Source organism: Lissotriton helveticus, chromosome 11 (assembly GCF_964261635.1).
Source record: "Lissotriton helveticus chromosome 11, aLisHel1.1, whole genome shotgun sequence".
Taxonomy (NCBI): domain Eukaryota; kingdom Metazoa; phylum Chordata; class Amphibia; order Caudata; family Salamandridae; genus Lissotriton; species Lissotriton helveticus.
In genome coordinates, this window is record NC_136072.1 from 890,024,273 (window position 1) to 890,047,297 (window position 23,025).

Below are 23,025 nucleotides of genomic sequence, written 5' to 3' on the forward strand. Positions count from 1 at the left end.
CAATCTGCGGCACCAGCGCTTTAGCTTTTAGTATTTTAAGCTAAATCACATGTGCCGCAATTGCTTCAAAAGTAAAGAAACAGAAAAAAAATGTTTTTGTCTATTTCTCTACTTACGAAACACTCGCAGTACCCGCACTTCAGCTTAAGATGGTTAAAGCGCAAGTGCCGCGATTGATTTGCAATGCAATAGCTCTTCCATTATTGAAAGTTTGAGCTATTGGCGTTGCATTATGATTAGCACCGCCAATAGCTCAAACTGTTAGTAATGTGAGACCTATTGCATTGCAAATGGTTGTTTTAATTTGTGGCTTGCTGATGTAAGGACATCAGCTTTGTGTGGTAGGGAAGTTGTTTTAGGGAACCAGCCAATTGAGCATTGCTGTCTCCAGGTGTAAAAGAACTAGGTTCCTCGTTTATTGTTGTGGGGGAGTGTTTTACCGGGTCGGCCAAGTCAACAGAGACCTCAACCTCGCCAGCCCTGACAGCTCCCCAGTTGAGTGCTGCTTAAGCGGCAGGGTTGTCTTTTGGAAAAATGCATGCATCAATTTGGCACTTACTCTTGTGAAAATACCTTTAAATGCTGGGTCAACTCCATGTTGTTTTGGCCTGCTCAGCATTCTGTTTTGTTTTTCAGAAGCAAACCCCTGGTTTCTGAAATACATAAAGGGAATATCCTAGATGTGAAGGGAGTTTTCTCCCAGTACCCCAGGGACATTTCTACCTTTTTCTGCCTGTGATAGCCCTCGGGATGGCAGCAGTGAGTCTTCCATAGCCCTGTGTGTGGTCACTGTGTAAAATGCTCCCATTCAAGACATGTATCTTCTCTGTCTCCAGGAGCTACAAAGTTCGTTTTAATAGTGTCTCTTCATATTCGGATTCCCGGAAGTCTTCTGGTGATGAGACTGGGCCCAGGGATAACTTTGGAAGTGCAGGACCCTTGGCTAATGTCAGGTGAGTTTGGTGAGCGCATGCTTTCGTGAAAAGGTGTTTTATTTAGGACCCAAGAAAAACATCCCCTAGAAAATTGACTTATAATTGTTACTGTATCTTGTTAAAAAAACGATTGTAGTGTACTGCTTCCTAAATGTCCATTGACACCATAGATTCACATGAGGAATATGTAACCTTGAAAAATTGCCTCTTGCCTCTGTTCCTGTTATCTGAAAGCCACTGCTCCACTAACTGGGATTTCTCTTCCTTGTACCTCCTTGCCGAGAGGCCTCCATCACTTTCCACATCAATTTGTAGCTATGCTCATTGGGCCTCTTCTCAATCCCACTCTTCCTTCCATATCAGTAGGAAAAGTGTTGCATATTGTTGCACCTCACCCTGAAAACTGAAAGTTCATCCCTCACTTCTTATCTTCCTTCTTGCATCCTCTGAGTGGCATAGAATCCTCTCAATCTTAGGTTTTTCATGCATCAATTCGTACAAATACAATCTTGTAACTACCCCTACTTTTACCTCTTGCCAGTACCACACAGTGCGTTTGCTGAGAGGTTTTCGGTGGCCACGCCCCCTTTCTCCACCACTCTGCAAACGCGCCTCCTGCTGCTCTACTAGTTGGGGGATGAAGTCCCCTTAGCTCTTGACCGTCCTTGGGGACCAACTAGCCCTCCTGTTACCTCCAGAAAGACCCACACAGGTAGATTGCTCAGAGGTCATCAGAAGCCATGCCCCCTTTCTCCACCACTCTGCAAACACACCTCCTGGCACACTACTGGTTGGGTGAAAAATTCCACTTTAGGCCTGAGGCCCTCAGGAGGCAAGGAGCCCTTATACTCGCCCCACCATCAGTGCGCCGAGAGGCACGTTTGCAGAGTGGTGGAGGAAGTGGGCATGGCCTCCAACCACCTATCAGCAGTCCCACTGTGTGGGGCTTACTAGAGGTAACATGAGGTCTTGTTGGTCCCTAAGTACCCTAAGCAGCCAAGGGAACTAAATTCCCTACCCAACAGCGCGCCAGGAAGCGGGTTTGCAGAGTGGTGGAGAAAGGGGCGGTTGCCAGCTTTTTTTTATGTTTTAGGAAGGGGGGGCCTCAGGGGCCCCCTTCCCTTCACCATTTTAGCCCGGGAACCCCACCCTCCCGACCTGACTTTTAAAAAAACGAATTATTTAAAAAAGGGAGGGGAGCCGCGCTACCCCCACTCCCGGGCCGATTTGGCCCCTAGGGACCCCATCCTCTAAGATGCTACATGGACTGGGAAGCATTGGTCCTTGTCTCAACCTAACTCTTCGTGCCTCTTTCCCTCTCTGTGTGTAGGTTCTCCGTCTTCGGCCTGGGCTCCCGAGCGTACCCACACTTCTGCGCCTTCGCCCGAGCAGTGGATACCCTGATGGAGGAGATGGGAGGGGAGCGCATTCTCAAGATGGGCGAGGGTGATGAACTCTGCGGACAGGAGGAGTCCTTCAAGAACTGGGCCATGAAAGTGTTCAGGGTAAGGTACCTGTGATGGGCTTGTGGCCACCTTTCTTGCAACCAGTGCCCATCTTTAACGGGTAACCCCATGGTGCCCATTATTCAGAAGACGTAGGATGAAACTTGTGCAAAAGAAGTAAAAAGAAGGAAAGGAAGGGAAAGATGGAGGTGAAGGGGAGCAGTGAGAAAGGCATAGTTCCATGTACTCAAGGTGTTGCAGCTGGTAGGTGCATGTCTAGCCTTTACTACCCCTGGCAATGATGAAGGCAGCAGCAGGAACAGAAAGTAAACTGGGCTCTGTGCCACTCTGCGCCTCCCTGAACCCCTCAGCATCAAATTAGAGCCTGGTTAGGGGCAAAGGGTGCAAAATGGGGCCAACCCTGGATTGTCAGTGAGTTTAAAAGGTGTGTGATGTCACTTCCGCTACCCCAGGTATTTTGGTGAATCAATCTACTGGATGCATGCATTTAAACAGCAGGTGATCTGCTGTCAACACTTCCCTGTTCCTGATTTCATTATTTCAGCCTTTACTTTTCAGTTGCCTCATGGGAAGAGAAATTTCATTTTACAGCTCGATTCCCAAGAGGAAGAAAAATAATAGCATTTTGCTAAAGATTTTTTTTTTATTATCATCCAGAGCAGGCATGTGGAAAAGAACCAAGGCCGCTCACGCGAACTTGTACATTAAGGCTCCTTTGGTGATGAATGACTCACTGAGGAAAAGAGGATATGAACGGCAACTAATAATCGGGCGCTTGCATGAAGATTCCGATGCATTCCACTGCACACGACCCGCTTTAGGGCGGGGCCACTAGCACCCTCTCACCTGGCACCGAGTTCGTGGGCGCTGCATTTTGATATTGTCTTATAATTTTTTTAAGCACTCTCTGGAGAGTTTCTTGTGTGCCCCTATTTTCAGGCCAATGTCAATATTACACTTGCGATTAATGTGCTTGCTGGAGAGATCGGAGTTTTCTCTACTAGCAGTTTTGACTCATCATAAGCAGTGCAGAGGGTTAATGTACCTGCTGCAAAGTACGTGTAAATAGCTCAGTGGATTAATGGAATTGTCACATAGATTTTTTTTTTGTTACTTGCAGTTCATAAATTACAATTCAAATACAGCACATTGAGCTAGGAACTGCCACCAAGGGTGCTGTATTCAAATTGAAAGGGAAGAGATTAGAATCTTATGCTTTTCCACCAGTCTTTCATTGATTTAAGGTTGCTAAAACGGGTTTGTTTGGGCAGAAATACATCCTTATTAGTCAAGCCAACAGAATACACACTGTGTTAGGTTTTAAATCCTGTGGTTGTACTTCTCCAGACCAAGCACTCTTAAAATATAATGTAATGCCTGGCATGTGACCCCAACACCTTTTAATCCACATTCTCGTATGTAGTATTTGCAACATACATTCATTTACACACTTGTATGATTCACCATCTGTGTATAATGTGCACCTAATGTAGCTCTTGGACAACCTACATGGGCATGCGTAGCACAGTGGAAAAAATGAAATACAAGTGAAAGAGAGACAATGGAGATATGAGGGGCACCCTCGGAGGGTGGTAGTGAGGGAATCCGTGGAGGAGGTGTTCGTTGAATGACGAAGATTGTTGCACCGAGCGACCCCCGCACACATGTTCACAAGTCTAAGAATCCAGAAAATGCCTTTTCTGGTTGCTCAGATGGTTAAAGCATTCCTCTACTTATTAGCATGAATGAAATATTAATCATGTCTCATCCTGCAAGCGCTTCCTATTAGCAGGCGTCGTTTTGCTTGGTGCAGGGGCGCTAATATCATGTACAGTGTAGGACACTCGTATCATATGGGGTCAGGTCTAGGTGGACTGAAATAGATTGTGGTCCCATGCCCTTCTGGTGTCCTCCACTGTAGTGTTTAAGCCACAGTGGTTTAGCCTACCCAGCAAAGTGTGGTCTAGTGAAGGGTTTCGTCTACACTAGTCTGAACTAGTAATTGACTTGTGGTCTTGTAGAAAGGATGTTGGCCTAGAAGAAAAGTGTGCTCTACTGGAGGGTGTATTCATGATTCCCCTATCATAGTAAATCTGGGAGTTCCAGTGAAAAAAGCGTTCTCTTCTGGAGTGTTTAGTTTAGTAAAGGCGATAAAGTGTAGTTGAAAGAGCGTTGGTGTAGCAGAAGGGTGTTTTTTTTTTTTACTGGAGAACTTAGTTCTAAGCTAGCCATATTAAGCTTAGTACCCACAAGGGAGTTGAGGTGGCATGCATGTGTGTTATCTTGTGAAGGCGTGTTTGAATCGAAGGGTGTGTTCTACTGGTGGGTTTAGCTGGTGTGCATAATAAAAACAATTTGTCAGTCGGTCTAGTCTAGCCTAACCTACTAAACTGAGGTGTGTTCTTATAGAACGTTGGTGTTGTTAAGGGTGTATTCTGGCTATGGAAGTGATCTGTGCTCTAGATGGATGTTCTCTAAGGGAACTTGAGGCTATGCTAACCTAGTCTAGCCTGGTTAATGAGGCTTTGCTAGTGAATGGGTGCTGTGGTTGTAGAAGGGTGTGTTCTACTGATGTGTTTAGTTGGTGCAAGTAATAAATGTTTTCATTCACTATAGTCTAGCCTCAACTAGTAAATGAGGTGGGCGAGGTGAAGGACGTGTTCCGCTGGAGGGTTTACTCTAGGCCAGACAGTGTATCTTTAGTAGAGAAGTTGTGCTCTGGTGAGAGGTTATTAAATAGAAGGGTGTGTCCCCCTTGAAGGCGTAGTCTGGACTACCAGCCCAGGAAACGTGGGGCTGTTTAATAAAAGAGTGCTGACCTGGCACACTGGTGTGTTCAGCTGGAGGACTGTGTCCTGTCTAGCCTCGTGTGTGAGGTGTGGTCCGGATGAAAGGTGTGGTCCACTGGAAGGGGTGGCCTAGAGACGGTCAGTGAATGAGTGGCTGGTTGAATGTTGTTGTCTAGTGGGGTGCCTGGTGGCTCGAGAGACTAATGCCTCATGGACAGTAAGATTGTTTGTTGGGCCTCCTGCTCACGGGCTCCAATTCCAGCAGCTCTGCTTCCCAGGGTCCTTCCTGGGTCAATAAAGGGAGTTATGGTGGGTCGAGGAACAATAAATATCTGTTGTTTAGCGCTGGATGCCCCCTAGGGAGAATGCGCACTTTTCAAATGTTCGTGTTTTTAGTGCAAGAACGTGGTCTGGTAAGGACGGTGCAACCCAGTTCGAGTAGAGTATGCTTTGTCTTTCATTTGAACGATGCAGTTGTCTAAAGGGTGTGTGGTTTAATGGCGGAACTAGATTTCGAAATAATAGGTTACATATGTGAGTTGTAGAGTCACTCTCTTATTGAGAAGGTGACCGAAAGTCCAAGTGGTTCTGCTTTTCTAGCACTCGCAGGGGTCGGTTTATACGCACAAGAGTTGTGCATGCAATATCTGCACAGAAAGTAATGAACACGAAGAATTATCTGCAAGCTTCAGAGCCGGATACACTAATGGTCTTCTCTTTATGAGACACAAGAAGCATGCATTAGTTCAACAAGATCACACTTCTTGTAACTAGCACATTAATAAGCACAGAACCGCCGTTAAATTATAACTTTCGCAGTTTGAGCACGACAGGCATTCACATATATTGCAGGCTCCTGCCATCTAGTGGGGAAATTTAGAATAGTTTTGAAAAAACTCGAGGTTTCTGATCGACACAAAAACATTAAAAAAATCACCTCGTGGGATTACTGCTACATAGAGTATACATTTAATTTGGAAAGCTGGGATATCTGTAACTTTAAATTAGTGCTCATGTGTATAAACATTTAGGCAAGAATAAATGTAGCAAATGTAAATTTACATATTCACAAATACTAACAAAACTGCGGTCCCACTTTAAAACTCTTTTTCCCGAAAGAGACACCCCTGTGACAATAAACAGAGTCGGAATGCAGTAGCGGAAGAACCCCATTCTGGCATGTGACAAATGGCACTCTGGTATTTGAATGTGATATGCGTCACAGTGTGACACATATTTCGAGCATATTGTTTCAAGTCTAAGAATGTCAACACATTCCCAGATAATGGAGATTTTCAGTTCGGTGTAATAATTATTTTTTAGAACAAACTGAATATATATTAAGGTGGGGCTTTAACTCCAGTCAAAGAATATACACGTTTGTCGTCAACCATAAGATAAGGTATATTGTAGTACCTGCTTTAGCACATTTGTTTTGGATTAGTCCTTCTTCTATTAATATGGTGAATTCCTTTTATGTGCCAGAAAATCACAACTGTTTTAATTTCTTTAAAAACAGGTGGCCATTCCTCTCTTCGGGGCTGGCTTTAAGTATGGTGGTGCCAGAGGCGTGGTTTTTTTTTCGGCCCCGCCTATCCCCTCTCCCCTCCCCCCATCCCTCAATGACGAACGGCTTCTCCATCTTTTCTCTCACTACCACCCTACAACAGTAACCTTCATCTCTCCATTGCCTCTCTCTTACATACATTTTATTTGGTTTTATTTGCTTTACAGCGCTACTCATGCAAGTGCAGTGTGTCAGAGCAGTTTACATCAAACGCACGTTATACATAGTCAAGGGATCATAGGTGTGTAATTCTTTCATAAAACAATGAAGTGTAGGAATCGCAAGTCATCTTTACTAGTAGGTAGTATATGTTAAGAGTATTTGGTCTGGAGAAGAGCAAACTCCGGATTTAAAACATACCACAGTAGTTAGGGTTGGCTGTACTAATATGTATCTACCCAAATGAATCCTTTTAGTAACATTAGGATAATAAAAGACGGGAAAAAGCGTAACGTTCAAATCTAAACCATGCAGCTCTTTGATGACGGTTCATAGATCACTGCGGTACAGTAGGACTATGAACTGCAAGCAACAAAAGGCTCTCTATGACAAAAGAAGTAACCTACTGAGCTATCCACATAAAATCCAGTTCAGTGATCAGCATGGTATACATTCTTCGCAGCAGGCATATTGATTCTCTGTGCTACATTTCGATGAGTCAACGCTGCCACCAGACAAAATCCCGATCTCTCAACAGCAGGAACAACCAGAGTTATATTATTGTTGCCAGAAAAGGAACTATTCAGGGGGTACTTTGAAACCCATAACTGTTTTTATAAGTTCAGCACTGCCCCCTATCCCTAACATCCCCCCACCCACATCCCCCCTCCCAAACTCTGCACCTTTCGGTCGCACCGTCCTTGAGCCGGCCCTGCCTCTTTCACAGCGTCACTGGTACCACGGTTACTGCTTCTCCCAGAATCTATCATCGTGGCACGTGTCGTGCCCACAGGATAGCACTAGGACCCTGGAGCCCAGGGTCAGGGGGACAAGGACACCGGACACCACATCCGGTCAAGGGGGCAGGTCAGGGCACTCTCCAGCAGGACATGGGCGTGGGAGGTCAGGGGATCAGGAGCGCGCCCTATGATGCCACCAGATTGTATGCATGAGAATAAAGAAATGCAGAGATCACCTTACCGCCTCCTGTGTGTTCTGTGAAGAGCTCGACGTGACAGCACGCTGAGACATGTAGGAGGGGGAATGATTTGTTATTAAATAAAAACTTTAATTTGTGAAATGAGGTATAGCGGATAATACTGTAAAAAGCAGAAAAGAATAGGGCCAGTGAAAGAGAGTAATAGTTACTTGTTTTAAGGCATGAAAAACACTTGTAAGGAATTTCAGCATTCTCTCAGGCAGTTGGTGGCAATTAATTTAATACATAATCTTCCCTTCTCATGCCTCTCCTTGTTTCACCTCATCCCTTCTTTCTCGCGCCTTCGTTTTTACAACTCTCTATCAATATCACATACCTCTACTGTCTATGTTCTTTCTCTCTCAGCTCTTTCTATCCCACCATTGTCTACCTCACCTCTCTCTCAATACACCCCTCTCCATACCACCATTCCATATCTCTCTCACAATCTTATCACTCCCTCCCTCTACTACTGTCCGGGCCTACCTCTATCATGCAACCTCTTCCTCAAAATTCTTTCCCTCCGCCCCTCTTTCTGCACCTCACTACTTTTTCAATCTCAACTCCCTGTATATTTCTTCTCAAATTCTTCTCCCTCTCAATCTCTTTACCTCACCTATCTCTCCCCGGGTTTACCTCTCTACTCTGCCTCCTTTCTCTCTCTACCGTGTTAGCCTCTTACTCTCTCATCTCTCTGTACCACAACTCACCTGCTCGCTCTCACTGCACAACCTTTTAATTTAAATGTCCATTCATTTGGTACCTTACATCTCCACCACACCTCTCACTTTCTATCTCAGTTCCCTCTACCTCACATCTCTCACTACATCCCTCCTTTTACGCTATCTCTTTCTTCAGCAATTTTTCTCTATTTTATCGTCTTTCTCTCTCACACCTACTCATCTTCTTCCTCTGCAATCACTTCCTGTTTTCACCTCACCCTCTATGCCTCATCCATTGCCTCCACCTCACGCATACATTCTACTTTACCCTCTATCTAGTTCTGTATCCGCCTCACCTCTTTTTCTACCTCACCTCTGTCGCTGTACTCCACCTCTTTCCCATCTATGCCTCATCTGTCTTCCGACCCTTAACTCCTCTATCTTTTTCCCTAGGGCTCATTACTCTCTCACCTGGCTTTCTGTACCTCTTCTCATTTTGCACTGCCACCTCACTACTGTCTCTATATTACTTTTTCCAACTCAACTCCCTTTATTCCCTTCTTCGCTCTCTTCTTCAGCCCTCAGCGTTACCGACGGAATGTCCTTCTACCTCTCAAGCACACTCTAAAACCTTCTCTCTACTTCTTCTCTGAGTCTTTCTCTTTCTATCACTCTGCCTTTCTTTTTGGCGACCTCTTCTTTCACTCTTGAACCTATGTCTCTTGTTACCTCGCCTACACCCCTGCCTCCTTTCTCCCTTTACTTCACAGCTGTCCATATACCATTTCCACTACCTCCCTGTTCTTTTCCGATGTCCTTCCCCTCATCTCTCTTTTTCTTAGCAGAGTCGAATGTCCTTGTCTAGCCAGAGAAGTGTATACATTGAAAGAGGGACGAAGCAGGGAGAGAGAATTAAGGAGCAAATGATCATATTTTACACAATGGAATGGTGAAAATCCTCAAATCAGTTCCTTGATTTTCAATGTTAAAGAGAGAATTCTAGTTATGAAGGGGGATTTTTGGTGATTATGAACATCTAGCAAAAATGTGTCATGGCCGATTTTAATAATATGCACTAATGTACATCCACCAAGTCACTCTTTCTTGTGCAAAACATGGCTTCATGGTTTAAATCTTATTCTGGTGCTGTTTAGTCGGTGGATACCAAGCAGCCTGTGCTTTCAGATTTGTGTGCATTCCCCCATTTCTGAAAGTTTATTGAATAATTACTGTGTGGCACCATGAGGGCTCGAATTAGCAGTTAATGTGTAAAACATTCAAAGTATGAAAAAGGTGCCCCAAAATATGTCTTGCCTGGGTTTCAAGCTCCTTAGGATAACTTTGTTGCAGAAGTTTAATACCCAGAGACGCCAAGTAAGTGGATGTGGGCCTACATATCAAGACATCCTCACCGTGCAATGCCCACGCCCCATCACTGCGTGATTTGCTAACATGTAAAATTACGTCATATTTGTGTAACTTTTAATGTGACAAAATCCGGGTACAAGTGCAAATCTGAATTTTCTGAATACCAAATTCAATGCATAAATCATGCTTTTGTGCCACTACGTTCAACTTGCAAGTGCAATTGGGTGGGTAAATCAGGGCCTTGATGTCGAATTTGGGGGCCCAATTCACAAAATAGTTGTCTTACTTTAAGACTTGTGTGACTTACCCGTGAACGTTCTAGATCATTGACGTTTACTGCAATAGCTCTGCTCTAAAGCCCATTTTAAAATATTTAGGAGTTTTTAAATGCATACATGTGCCATCTAAGGAAAAATGCATAATACATAAGATGTGAGGCTATACTCATATTTATTTATATTTCGGAGCAAGTGAGAGCTTGTGCATTAGGACGCTCAGGCTACGCTCCAGTTCTGAAAACAAATATTGTTTCACACTGCTGCAGTGATATAGTGCAAGGGCCAGCCCTCTCTCCCTGTTGGACAATATCCAATTTTATTGAGGATGGACCACTCATCGAGGTTTGGACCTACCGTACCTGAGTGGCAATAGTTTTTGGAAAAAGAGTTAAGTGCATCCTCCCATTCAAATAAAATGATATGAGTTCTTTTTCTTTTTTTTTATTTACAGTGAAAATGTCCATTGATCCATCAATACTGAAGTGTTCCACAGGGTAACAAATGCAGAAGTAGCCTGGGGCTTTCCCAAGCCTCATTATTTAAAGTGCCAATTCAAGTGTATGAGTTCCATATGGCTCATGTTCATATCCAATGACAGTCAAATGAAGTAACAGGTACATCCTCTTGATGGGTTTCGTCCAGGTCCGAGTATCTCGGGGGACCGATGCCGGTGTGGGGTGAACAGGAACCACTCAGAGGAGACTGAGGCAACTCTCCCCGGGGTTGAGGGCTCCGCCTGGGGACACGCAGCCATGGATGACCAGGACGAAATCAACCAAGATGGTGTAGTCTGTTGCTTCATATGACTGCAGTTGGATATGAACATGAGCCATATTGAACTTACACACTTGATTTGGCACTTTAAATAATGAGCCTTGAGAAAGCCCCAGGCTGCTTCTGCATTTCTTACCTTGTGGAACACTTCAATATTGATGGATCAATGGAAATTTTCTGTGTACATAAAAAAGAACAACTGACAGAACAAGGAAAGGAACTCATATTGATGTATTCGAATGGGAGGCCGCACTTAACTCTTTTTACACAAATTGTTTCACACGGCGTTGCTCCATAATCGGATTCCTAAATTTACGATTCAGGAACACTCCTCCCAGCACATGAGTTGCTTCAGGGCTACCGCAAACCCACACGTGCAGTCTGATTGTGTGGAGGCCCAGGTGACTGCAGGTGTTCTCAATTAGAACTAACAATTTGCCAGCTGCATTACACGACAGGTAACATTAGCAAATCATTGCATCCCAGTCTCCTCCCCTTATCTTATTGCGATACTGGCTTCGGCTGCATGTCAAGTGTAAAAGGAGGCATCAGGTGAACATCTGCGAGTACAGGGCCCGGGATAGTGGTGACTGTGTGTGTGTGCGTGTGCATGTTTGAGTGTGCTTGTGGTCATAAAATGTGTTTCCCCAGCATTTGATACCCATCAGTGACGGGTAGGGCGCAGCCGTCCACAGATTTTTTCTGGGCCTTTTCTGGAATATGATCATCTTTAGCAGAAGGCAGCAGTTCTAGCATTTTGTGGCTAACACTGGGACCCGATGGACATCCTTGCAATCTGGATTCATTCTTATAATTTGATGTCCATCTCTGGTATCTGTGCATCTGTCCCAACCATATGGTACCCATTTGGACTCCTGTCACAATCGTTGGTGTGTGTTAAACATCCCTTGCATGCTACTAGCCATTTTTTGCATATAGCGACCAATTCTGGTATATGGTGTACATCCCTGATTTAGAGTATTTGTCCCTGGCATCTGTTGGCCATCCGCCTCATAGGGTACCCAACCTTGGCATACAGTGGATCATTCATGGCACATGGTGTCGTGCCCTGGACAAGGGCACTAGGACCCTGGGCAGAGGGCAGAGGCCAAGGGACACTGGACACCACGCCCGGTGTAGGGGAGGGGCCAGGAGGGGACAAGGCAGATCGGAGGAGGACCTCAGGGCAAGAGGTCATAGGACAATGCAGCTGTAGCCAAGATATAATAAAGGCTTACCAGAAACCAATATCGTGTCCAGCGTATTTGTAGGCAGGAGAACACGACAACTGGCGACGAAGGGTGTGTGATCGTGCACCTGAAATCGTAGCGAAAAGGAGCTGCGGTGCGGCGCGAGGGACGACGACGTCGACACCATCGAGACCAGGAGCCCACCCTGTCTCGTGGATACAGGAAGAAGCGGCGCAGGAGCCCACCCCGACCGCCATCGAAGAAAACAGCACCGTCTGCATCACCGGGTAAGCAGTCTGAAAAGCGAGAGAAAGCGCACCCTAGAAACAAAGAAAACGCAAGATATCGCGAGAAGAGTGGCGTCCATCTTAGAATCAGTCGGCCAGAACCAATCACAGCGAAGGAAACGCCGGCGGCCATTTTGGAACCAGGCAGAGCGCTGCCTCTTTGCGAAGTCTCGCGAGACATCGGTGGCCATTTTAAGGTTAGGCGAATCAACCAATAGCAAAAGAGAATAGCGCTGCGGCCATTTTGGAGTCAGGCAAACACAAAGAAAGGCAAAAAGTGCCGATTTAAGCAGCGGAAAGAATAACAAGCACAGGCAAAGGCAACAATAATGCCTGAAAGCAACCTAAAAGAGAAATAATAAGAAAAAGAGGACATAAATAAAAGAAAAATAGAGAAAATAACAAAAGAGTGCCAGGAAGAGCACAGCAAAGAAGAAATGGCAGACCCCAAGCCAGAAAGACAAAGTGCACAATACAGACAACCACTACCATTCAACTTGTCTGAACCGCAAGTAGGAATTAGATGGGAAAAGTGGATTAGACGTTTTGAGAGGTACATGGAAGCGACCGACGTGATAGATGCAAAGCGACTAGGCCTGTTCCTAAATCTGGTAGGGGATGATATTGAAGACCTTCTAGTAACACTGCCAAATGAGGAAACTGCCACCTATGACAGACTAAAAAATTGCTTAACAGCAAAGTTTGACCCACAGAGAAATGTTGATTTTGAACGATACACTTTCGCAATCGCGTTTCAACAACTGGATGAAACACTAGATGACTTTGCGACAAGATTGAGAAAGCTAGTGACTCACTGTGAGTTTGATAAATTAGACAACGACCAAGCAATCAGGCTGCGCATCATTGAGGGCTGCCGCGACACGGAGTTCCGTGCAAGGATCTTGAAAGAGCCAACATCATTAGAGAACATCTTCTCACTAGCAAGAGCGGAGGCAAGAGCGGCAGCACACGCAAAGGAAATGGAACGAGGAAAAGACAAGCAAGTGGAACAGGCACACCGCATAACAAACAACAATCGCGCAGGCGGCTGGAAAAAAGACAAAAGTGAACAGGCAGCGAGGAAGCAACCTGAGCGAACCTGCTACAGGTGTGGACTTGAATTTCCACATCGAGGCCCATGCACAGCATTTGGCCAGACGTGCAGGAAATGCAATGGGAGAAATCTCTACGCCAGTGTATGTCAAGGAGTGCAGTTCAGGAACGACAGGGGAAGAACAGGAAGACCACGAATGTCGACAACCAGGCATGTCAGACATGTTGAAACAGGAACAAGAAGCTCATCACTAGAATCAGGTGCGGAAGAGGAAGAAGAAAAGACTGGACGACTATATCTTATGTCGGATGTCACCACCGAATATACTGATGAAGATGACAAAGAAGAAAGGATATGCCTGGTAGACAAAAGCAAGATGAAGAAGACAGAGTCTGTGACCATAGGAGTAGGACCACACAAAACAAAATTTGTCCTAGACAGCGGTGCAACATGTAACATCATGTGCATATCAGAATATGAAAAGATGAAGACAAAGCCGACACTGAGGCCGTCCAGAGTTGAGGTCTTCACCTGGGGGTCACGGAAACCAGTGACAAACATGGGGAAATTTACAGAAGAACTGACGTACAAAGACCAAAGGATCAAAGAAGACATCCATGTGCTGAAGGGCGACATCCCAGCACCATGCCTATTGAGCAACATCACAGCTCAGATAATGGGTCTCATGGCCATGACATACAACATGTCAGAGAAAAGAAGCATTCTGAAGGAGTTCCCCAAGCTGTTACAGGGACTAGGGAAATTGAAAGGACGGCAAATAACGCTACACATTGACGAAACAGTCAGACCAATAGCGCAACACCATCGGAGAGTACCGATACACCTGCAGCCACAAGTAGAGGAAGAACTTGAAGCACTTCTCAGGCAAGACATCATAGAACCAGCAGAAGGACCAACACCATGGGTGTCACCGATCGTGGCCGTACCAAAGAAGGACACAACAAAGATAAGAATATGTGTCGACATGAGGATACCAAACAAGGCAATTGAACGTGAAAGACATCCCGGACCACATCTCGATGATATGATCAGCTGCCTAACAGGCACAAGACGGTTTTCAAAACTAGACTTATGCAAGGGATACCACCAGCTAGAACTAGATCCCCAGTCACAATACATCACAACGTTTTCCACGCACCTAGGTCTCTTCAGGTATAAACGGTTGAGTTTTGGAATCTCGTCCGCAGCAGAAATATTTCAGGAAACTATAAGACAGATAATAAGACCAGTGAAAAACAGTCTCAACTACAGTGATGACATTCTAGTTTTTGGAAAATCAGACGAGGAACATGACAAAGCACTGAGGGATGTATGCTTGCACCTAGAGCAGGCAGGTCTGACACTAAATGAGGACAAATGTGAGCTGGAGAGGGGCGAACTAGTATTCTTTGGCCACATCTTCTCCAAGAAAGGAATGCGGCCAGATCGCAACAAAGTCAGGACACTGGAAAAGGCGAACGAACCGAGAGACGTGGCAGAAGTCAGATCATTCCTCGGCCTTGCAAGCTACTGAGCAAGATATATCCAAGACTTTGCCACTGTAAGCGCACCACTGAGGGAGCTGACAAAACAAGGAAAAAGCTTCACCTGGAACGAAGACTGCAGCAAAGCCTTCAAAGAGATTAGACATGCCGTGACGGCCATAGAGCACCTGGCATACTTCGACCCGAGGCTATGCACTGAACTGACTGTAGATGCCAGCCCAGTGGGGCTAGGAGCAATATTAGCACAACATCAACCAGGAAAAGACTCCCCAAGACAAGTAGTGGCATATGGAAGCAAAAGCCAATCGGACGTAGAAAAAGGATACTCCCAGCCGGAAAAAGAGAGCTTTGCGGTAGTATGGGCGTGTGAACACTACCACATGTTCATCTACGGAAAGCCGTTCACAATCATAACGGATCACCAAGCACTGATAACGATATATGGAAACCCAAATGCAAAGATACCGCCCAGGATAGAAAGGTGGGGGATAAGACTGATGGACTACAACTTCAAGATAATACACAAGCCCGGGAAGGAACACAATCCCGCGGACTATGTGTCAAGGCACCCCCTACCACAAGCATCCCAAATGACAACTATGGCAGAGGAATGTCTAAATTTTGCACTCAAACACAACACACCGGCAACCATAACGATGGAAGAGCTAGAACAAGAGACAAAACAAGACCTCACCATGCAAACAATAATGAGAGTGACCAAGCAGCAAAGGTGGAGGCACGTAAACAGCAACAGCAACTGGGAAGACGGAGTACTGAAGGAAGAGCTGTTAGCATTTAAAAAAATCAGTGAGGAACTATCAGAAAGCGAGAACGGAATAGTGATGAGAGGCACCCGAATAGTAATGCCCAGAACACTGAGAAGAAGGACAGTAGAACTAGCACATGAATCACATCGAGGGATTGCAGCGACAAAAAAAATGCTACGAGAAAAAGTATGGTTCCCGGGACTAGACAACATGGTAGAGGAAGCAGTGATGCACTGTCACATCTGCCAAATAACAGGGCCACCATCAAAACCGGAGCCACTGCAAATGTCCACCCTTCCAAAAGCAGTGTGGACAGAATTGGCAGCAGATTTCTATGGGCCTTTGGAAACAGGAAATTACCTACTGGTAATAATAGATGAATTCTCCAGATTCCCGATAGTGAGACAAGTAGCGTCAACATCAGCAAACGCAACGCTACCAGTTCTGGATGACATTTTCGAAGCATGGGGCTCACCGCAGACACTGAAGACCGACAATGGCCCACCATTTTCTGGGGAAGAATTCAAAAGGTTCATGGAATACCTTGGAATCCACCATCGAAGGATAACGCCTCTGTGGCCACAAGCAAACGGAATGGCTGAACGGTTCATGGGAACAATCAAGAAGGCAATACAGAGAGCAAAGCTAACACAGATCTCGATTGGGCAAGCACTATGCCAAGTGCTGAGAGATTATAGGAACACACCTCACAGCTCCACGGGAAAGTGCCCTGCAGAACTGGTGCTGGGGCGATCAAGCATAAACGAGGTTGACGCAAATGAAAGAAGCGGAAAGGGTGGATCAAAAAGACATAGCCAAGAGGGACAAGGAAGCAAAAGCAAAAATGAAGGCGTATGCTGATCGGAGGAGACATGCAACAGACGCGAAAGTGAAAGAAGGAGACTCTGTGGTAGTACGACAAAGACAACTACGAAAGTCAGACAGTGTTTTCTGAAAAGACCCATTGACGGTGACAGAAGTGAAGGGGCCAATGATAACGGCATAAGCAGGACAATATCGAATCACCAGAAACAGCTCACACTTCAGAGAACTGTAAACCAAAGAAGAAGAGCTACCGACACCTGGGCTGAAGGAAGACGCCCAAGAGAAAGTAGCGCAAGAGGACCTCAGAGAACAACGACCAAGAAGAGAATGCAAGAAGACCAAAAGACTGATTGAAGAGATGTAAAGAGTGGGAGGCCGTGGAATATCTCTCTCTCTCTCTCTCTCTCTCTCTCTCTCTCTCTCTCTCTCTCTCTCTCTCTCTCTCTCTCTCTCTCTCTCTCTAGCTATCCATCTATCAACGGCCATAAGCAACGTAAAGCAAAATGTTTGTTTCGTAACAAGGGGGGAGATGTTGTGCCCCGGACAAGGGCACTAGGACCCTGGGCAGAGGGCAGAGGCCAAGGGACACTGGACACCACGTCCGGTGTAGGGGAGGGGCCAGGAGGGGACAAGGCAGATCGGAGGAGGACCTCGGGGCAAGAGGTCATAGGACAATGTAGCTGTAGCCAAGATATAATAAAGGCTTACCAGAAACCAATATCGTGTCCAGCGTATTTGTGGGCAGGAGAACACGACACATGGTAGCAAAGTGCACAAATCAGTAGACGGTCCTGTGAGGCAGTACATAGACCAGTACATCAAAAGATATGCATAGGAGGCTGAGACAGACTATCTTAAACTGTCTGGCATGTGATGAAGGTACAAGGGTATGTGAGGCTGCACCTGGTAATGTGAGGCAGTATGGGGCCTATTCACAAAGGCATTTTTGAGTGCATCAAACAGTACTTCTGTAGTACTATTTTACACCTTTCTGAATTAGCCCCAAACTATCTAATACTGTAATAAAATTGGAATATATAAGGAATATTCATATACAATGAGTGAGTTCAAATAGAAAGGAATATATCCTCTTTTCACTTTTACTAATAGGGAGTTGGATATTTAGGGGCAGATTGGCAATAGCATGTGAGAGTATGTGAAAGATTACTTCTGTAATACTACTTCCCATACTCATAAATGCTTTTGTAAATAGGCTACAAACATTCTACCTGAGGAAGTAATAAATAGAAGCACGCGTCAGGCGACAATGACAAGTCGATATTTGGGAACAAAACAAGTCTATGGGCCAGATGTACTTAGGTGAGGGTTTGCGATTACCAAATAGCTAATTTTTGCTATTTGGTAATCACAAATACATATGTAGAAAAGTGTACTTTACTCTTTCTGTGATTCCTAGAGGGTCGCAAATAGACCTATCTCATTAATAATCACAGTTATAGTGGCATGCTGGAATTAGCAGTCCACTATGTCTGTGATTGCTTTCAATAAATTAATGTTTTTTTGTTTTTTCCAAATGCAGTCTGTTTTCCTTTAAAGAAAATGAGATGCTTTTGAAAAATTGTAAGTTTTTTGCATTTTTTAAGAGCAGGCAGTGGTTCGTGGGACCACTACCTGCTCTTAAAAATGTTTTTACAAACCTTCATAAAGCGCAAATGGTCCCTTGGGACCCCGTCCAATTAGCAAATGAGTTACCATATACTTGAAGTAGGTGATAAAATGTTTTGTGACTGCATTTTGGTTGCAAAACATTCACACATACCAGTGCAATTCAGTATTAGGAAGGGACACCCGTAACATGCCCCTTCCTCATACTGAATTGCAAACCCAATTTGCGATTCGGTAATAGGTTACCGAATTGCAAAATAGGGCTTCGTCCATAAAAAAATGCTTTTTTGCAGAAATAAACGTCCTGATTCTGCGAATTGGGCCATTTACGACTGCAAAAAAGCATTGTACATTTGGCGCTATAATATTAAAAATAGGCATTTGTACATAAAATCAGGTTTTGAAAAAACCATTGATACTGTTTGACGGAATTTTATTATTAACTAAAAATGAAAAGTTAGGACCTGATTTAAAAATTGCATTTTGTAGAATGTTTAATAGTGCTTAAAAACTACAACATGCAATTCACAAGTAGAGTCCTCTGCCATCCCTAACTCCTATATTTTCTGTGCAGAGATCTTCGCACATGTATGTATTTGTTTTTTTAGCAAATGTATAAAGGGCGAGGGAGAGTGGCTGTAAAATGGGGAATACTCTCAAACACCTACACACAAAAGAGAAAGCACATTGCTGTTCACAAGCTACACAGTTACTGCTGCCAAAATGATCCCAAAATGGTAGTAAATCTACTGCAGCCCAGCCTTGGAGTAAATCTAGCACAGCACATGCCCTCTCCTTGGTACTCCACCACACTCCAACAGAAAATAACGGAGGCAGCAACTTAAATATAACAACCTATGATATCAAATGCATTTTGTTTTACATTTTAAATTAAATGTATTCAACATTGTTTAGTGTTAAAAAGCTAGAGGAAATGAATGTTTTTATATTTCATCATTTAAAAATGTATTTCACTTCTTAAAAAAAATTAAACTTTTAAACTTTAAAAGAATTAAACATATTTTAAATGAATGCAAGACACAATGATGAATTACTTTTAATACATATCAAATATTAAAATGCTAGTGATGTGCGATTACAATTATTTATAAATTTTTTAATGAATTATTTTACACAGAATATAACTTGTGTGTTTTGTACAGGCTGCATGTGATGTTTTCTGCGTAGGCGATGACGTGAACATAGAGAAGGCAAACAACTCCCTCACCAGTAACGACCGGAGTTGGACAAGAAGCAAATACAGGCTCACCTTTGTGGCTGAGGCCCCAGAACTCACGCAAGGTAAAATGTGCGAGACAGAACAGAGACTCTGATGAGCATGCAACTTGGAGTTCGGACATTTGGCACTGCCCTGTGCTATGGTGTGTCGGGACTGGTGGTACACATGTTAGGATACGCATTTATCTAAATTGTTATTCATTTTCTATCTTCCCTTAAACTAAAGACTTGGTCCAGCCATAATCGTGTGCAAGGCACAAAAGGCCATCCAATATGCATGTTTTTCTTAACCAAACCATTCATCACTTGGTCTACAGCTGACACCATGTTCCCAAGTACTTGAAATAGTAACCCCCTAATATACAACTCAAATTGAGGTTTCTCGTAGCCAAAGTACATAGTTACAAGAATGGTACCTCTTTTGCAGAAAACATAGGATGATTCCACGCCTTTGGGACCTCTACCCTGTATAGCTTTTAAAACACAGCTCTGCTGTCCATGACATGTGAATGCCACACCTGTGTTCAATGCGTGCACACAAACCTCAGGTCTCTGTACGTTTCTTGAATTCCAACAGTAATAGACTCCACTTCTGGAGGTGAAAACAGAATAAAACTAAAGTTGACATTAACTGCTCAACAACTTCTTTTTGGGGTCCGTTTACTGACTGGGACAGTGAAAAGACACTTTAAGTGATCTTCAAGCTGCACTAAACTGCATTGAAAAACAAAAAAGTGGACGCTGAATGCTTGAATTAATCTCAGTCACTGGTAATTAATCGCGGGTGCCTTTTAGTCCATCAATCAGGTCATACTTGTATAGCACAGCTTATCACCCAAAAGGATAACCAGGCGCTATGCTGCAGATATCAGTCGAAGAGCCAGGTCTTGAGTCCCTTCCTAAAGTGGGTCAGCGAGGGTGAGGTGCGGAGGTGGAGGGGTAGAGCGTTCCAGGATTTGGCGGCAAGGTGGGAGAATGCGCATCCTCCGGAGCGGCGGATGTGTGTTATCTGTGCAAGGGTGAGGTGTGTGGAGCGGATGTTCCTGGGAGGTGGGTGGAAATGTAGGTGGTGGTTCATGTAGGCGGGCCCTTGGTCATGGAGGGCTTTGTAGGCATGGCTCAGAAGCTTGAATTGGCACCTCTTCTGAACAGGGGCAGATTGAGGATCAGCCTGCCCCTGCATAGGGATCGTCTGGAGTCTTTTCATGAGCTTGGTGGTGGTGTCTGCATTGAGTGCATTGCAGTAGTCCAGTCGACTTGTGATGAGGGCCTGCATCACTGTTTTCCTGCTGCTGATGGGGAGCCACTTGAAGACTTTGCGTAGCATGTGGAAGCGGGCTGAGGAGACGGCGTTGACCTGATGTTTCATGGAGAGTTCGCTGCCAGGATGATGGGGAGGTTGCGGGCATGGTCTTTCAGGGTGGGGGGTGCGTCTGAGTTCCGATGTCCACCCGTAGTCATTCCAGAGGGTAATGTGTCTCCGAAGATCAGAAATTCTGTTTTGCCCATGTTGAGCTTCAGGCATTTGTCCTTCATCCAGGCTGAGGCATTCTTCCTACAGTTGTGGAAGTTGACCTTTGTCCAGGTGGTGTCAACTGAGAGCAAAGAGGATGAGCTGGGTATTGTTGGCATAGGAGATGATGTTGATGTTGTGCGATCTGATGATGTCTGTTAGTGGTGTCATGTAGATGTTGAAGAGGTTTGGACTGAGGGATGAGCCTTGGGGGATGCCGCAGATGGTGTGCTTGGGTAGTGAGGTGAAGGGAGGGATGCAGACTCTCTGGGTGCGCCCCCTGGGAAAGGATGCCATCCATCTGAGCACATCATCTGTGATACCAATCTGGCATGGTCGACCGATGAGTGTGTTGTGGAAAACGGTATTGAAGACTGAGTGGCCAGGCAGGATCAGGGCAGCTGACTTTCCTCTGTCGAGTTTGGTGCGGATGTCGTCTGTTGTGGCGATCAGGCAGTCTCAGTGCTGTGGCTAGCTCTGAAATCTAATTGGGAATGGTCCAGTAGGTTGTTTCTCTCCACGTGTTCGGTGAGTTGGAGGTTGATGGCCTTCTCCAGGACTTTTGCGGGCAGCAGTGAGGTCGTACTGTAGTTCTAGAGTTCGCTGGGGTCTACAAAGGGTTTCTTGAGGAGGGATCTCACCTCTGCGTGCTTCCAGGCATTGGGAAACGTGGATGTGGTTATAAAATCAGTGTGTACGGCACTACGTGTTGAGCCAGAGGGCACTGCTGCTTTCTGCCACTCAAGTAGACATTCTACTCAAGTGGCTGCTTCCTCAATACGAGCGGCATATTTCTCAACATGAGTGGTCGGGACGTGTTAAGAAACCTCTCCAGGAGGAGGTCTAGTGTGCAATTTCTTCTAATGAGCACTCAAAAACGTAACGTTAGCGAACCACTTGAGAGAACAAAAATCTGTTCTGCATCACTTCGCTGAGTTTTGGGGAACTCTGTACTTCACATGGAGCGCGGAGTGGGCAAAACTCCACGAACTCCACCGGAGGAGCGAAATTCTTTGCCCACCCCTAAAAAAGGCAGTGGGGTCAGATAATGTTTGAACACTCTGACTAGCACATATTATTGTTAATGGATGAATGAGGAAATGAAGCTGCCCCACTGAATAGAACACCACCAAAGTAAATTACAGAGCTCTCCTTCCACAAAATACAAATTCCTGACCACCAGTGTAGGTAGGGTATCCAACTCCAGAAAGGAATCAGGTCTTGTGATTCCTATACATGTACATAGAGTTCTCGTCTTCTTGTTAATGATCAAGGCAAGTACCAGCATGCTTCAGCTTGTTAAAAGGAAGGTCAGCGCGTTATAGGACTTCTGAATACCATTAAGTCCAAGCAAACCGACGTTCATTGAGCTATGGCTAGTATAATCTGAAAGAGTTGGGTTTTCAATTCTTGTCACTTGAGACAGAACTCCTCAGCTCTTCACAATCACTCACCACCCAATTTCCTATGGTGACGCTAACTTCCTGCACTTGGCGAAGGACTCAATTGGTTATTATGCACTGATTCAGGTTACATTACCATATATCCCAAATCATAGATACCCTGCACACCCACCTCAAAACAAAGTGTTACCCTTCTAAGTTACAAACTGAAGTGCATGTCACCCGAGTGGGTTTGGTGATTATTTCCTTCAATGTGTGTGACACTTTTTAATTGACTACTCATGATCACTTCATGCAGGTGAGGCTGGATTGGTTGTATCAATGAGCTTGAATATCGTGCAGGTGATGGCTGGAATTGTTGCATGCCTGAAGATGTTTTTTTCTTTTAAAGTAGAGGTTATGCAGGTTGTCAAAGGATGTGATTGGTGAATGCTTGCCTAGTTTGCTTCATGAATATGGTTTATTTCTGCAGACAAGAGTAATAGTGGTAGCCTGCCTTAGCGATGTAGAGTTATGGTACGTATGTGAACTTGAGCGCTCGTCTGCTTCATGAGATGCGATGCCCTAAAAGTGAAAGACTAGTTTCCTGTCTTAATTAATTTCCAACAGTTGAGGGCTGACATGATTGTTGCATGTCTT

The 23,025-nt window shown here is 44.8% G+C and overlaps 1 protein-coding gene across 2 annotated transcripts in view; it reads left to right on the plus strand.

Annotated features, from left to right (window-relative positions):
• NOS1 (nitric oxide synthase 1) overlaps positions 1-23,025 on the plus strand; it is a 1,595,398-nt gene that overhangs the window by 1,509,329 nt on the left and 63,044 nt on the right. For both annotated transcript variants that reach the window (XM_078667121.1, XM_078667122.1), the window contains 3 exons: positions 837-953; positions 2,266-2,440; positions 19,395-19,533. In XM_078667121.1, coding sequence (XP_078523247.1) covers positions 837-953; positions 2,266-2,440; positions 19,395-19,533 — 431 coding nt within the window. The remainder of the gene's footprint in view (positions 1-836; positions 954-2,265; positions 2,441-19,394; positions 19,534-23,025) is intronic.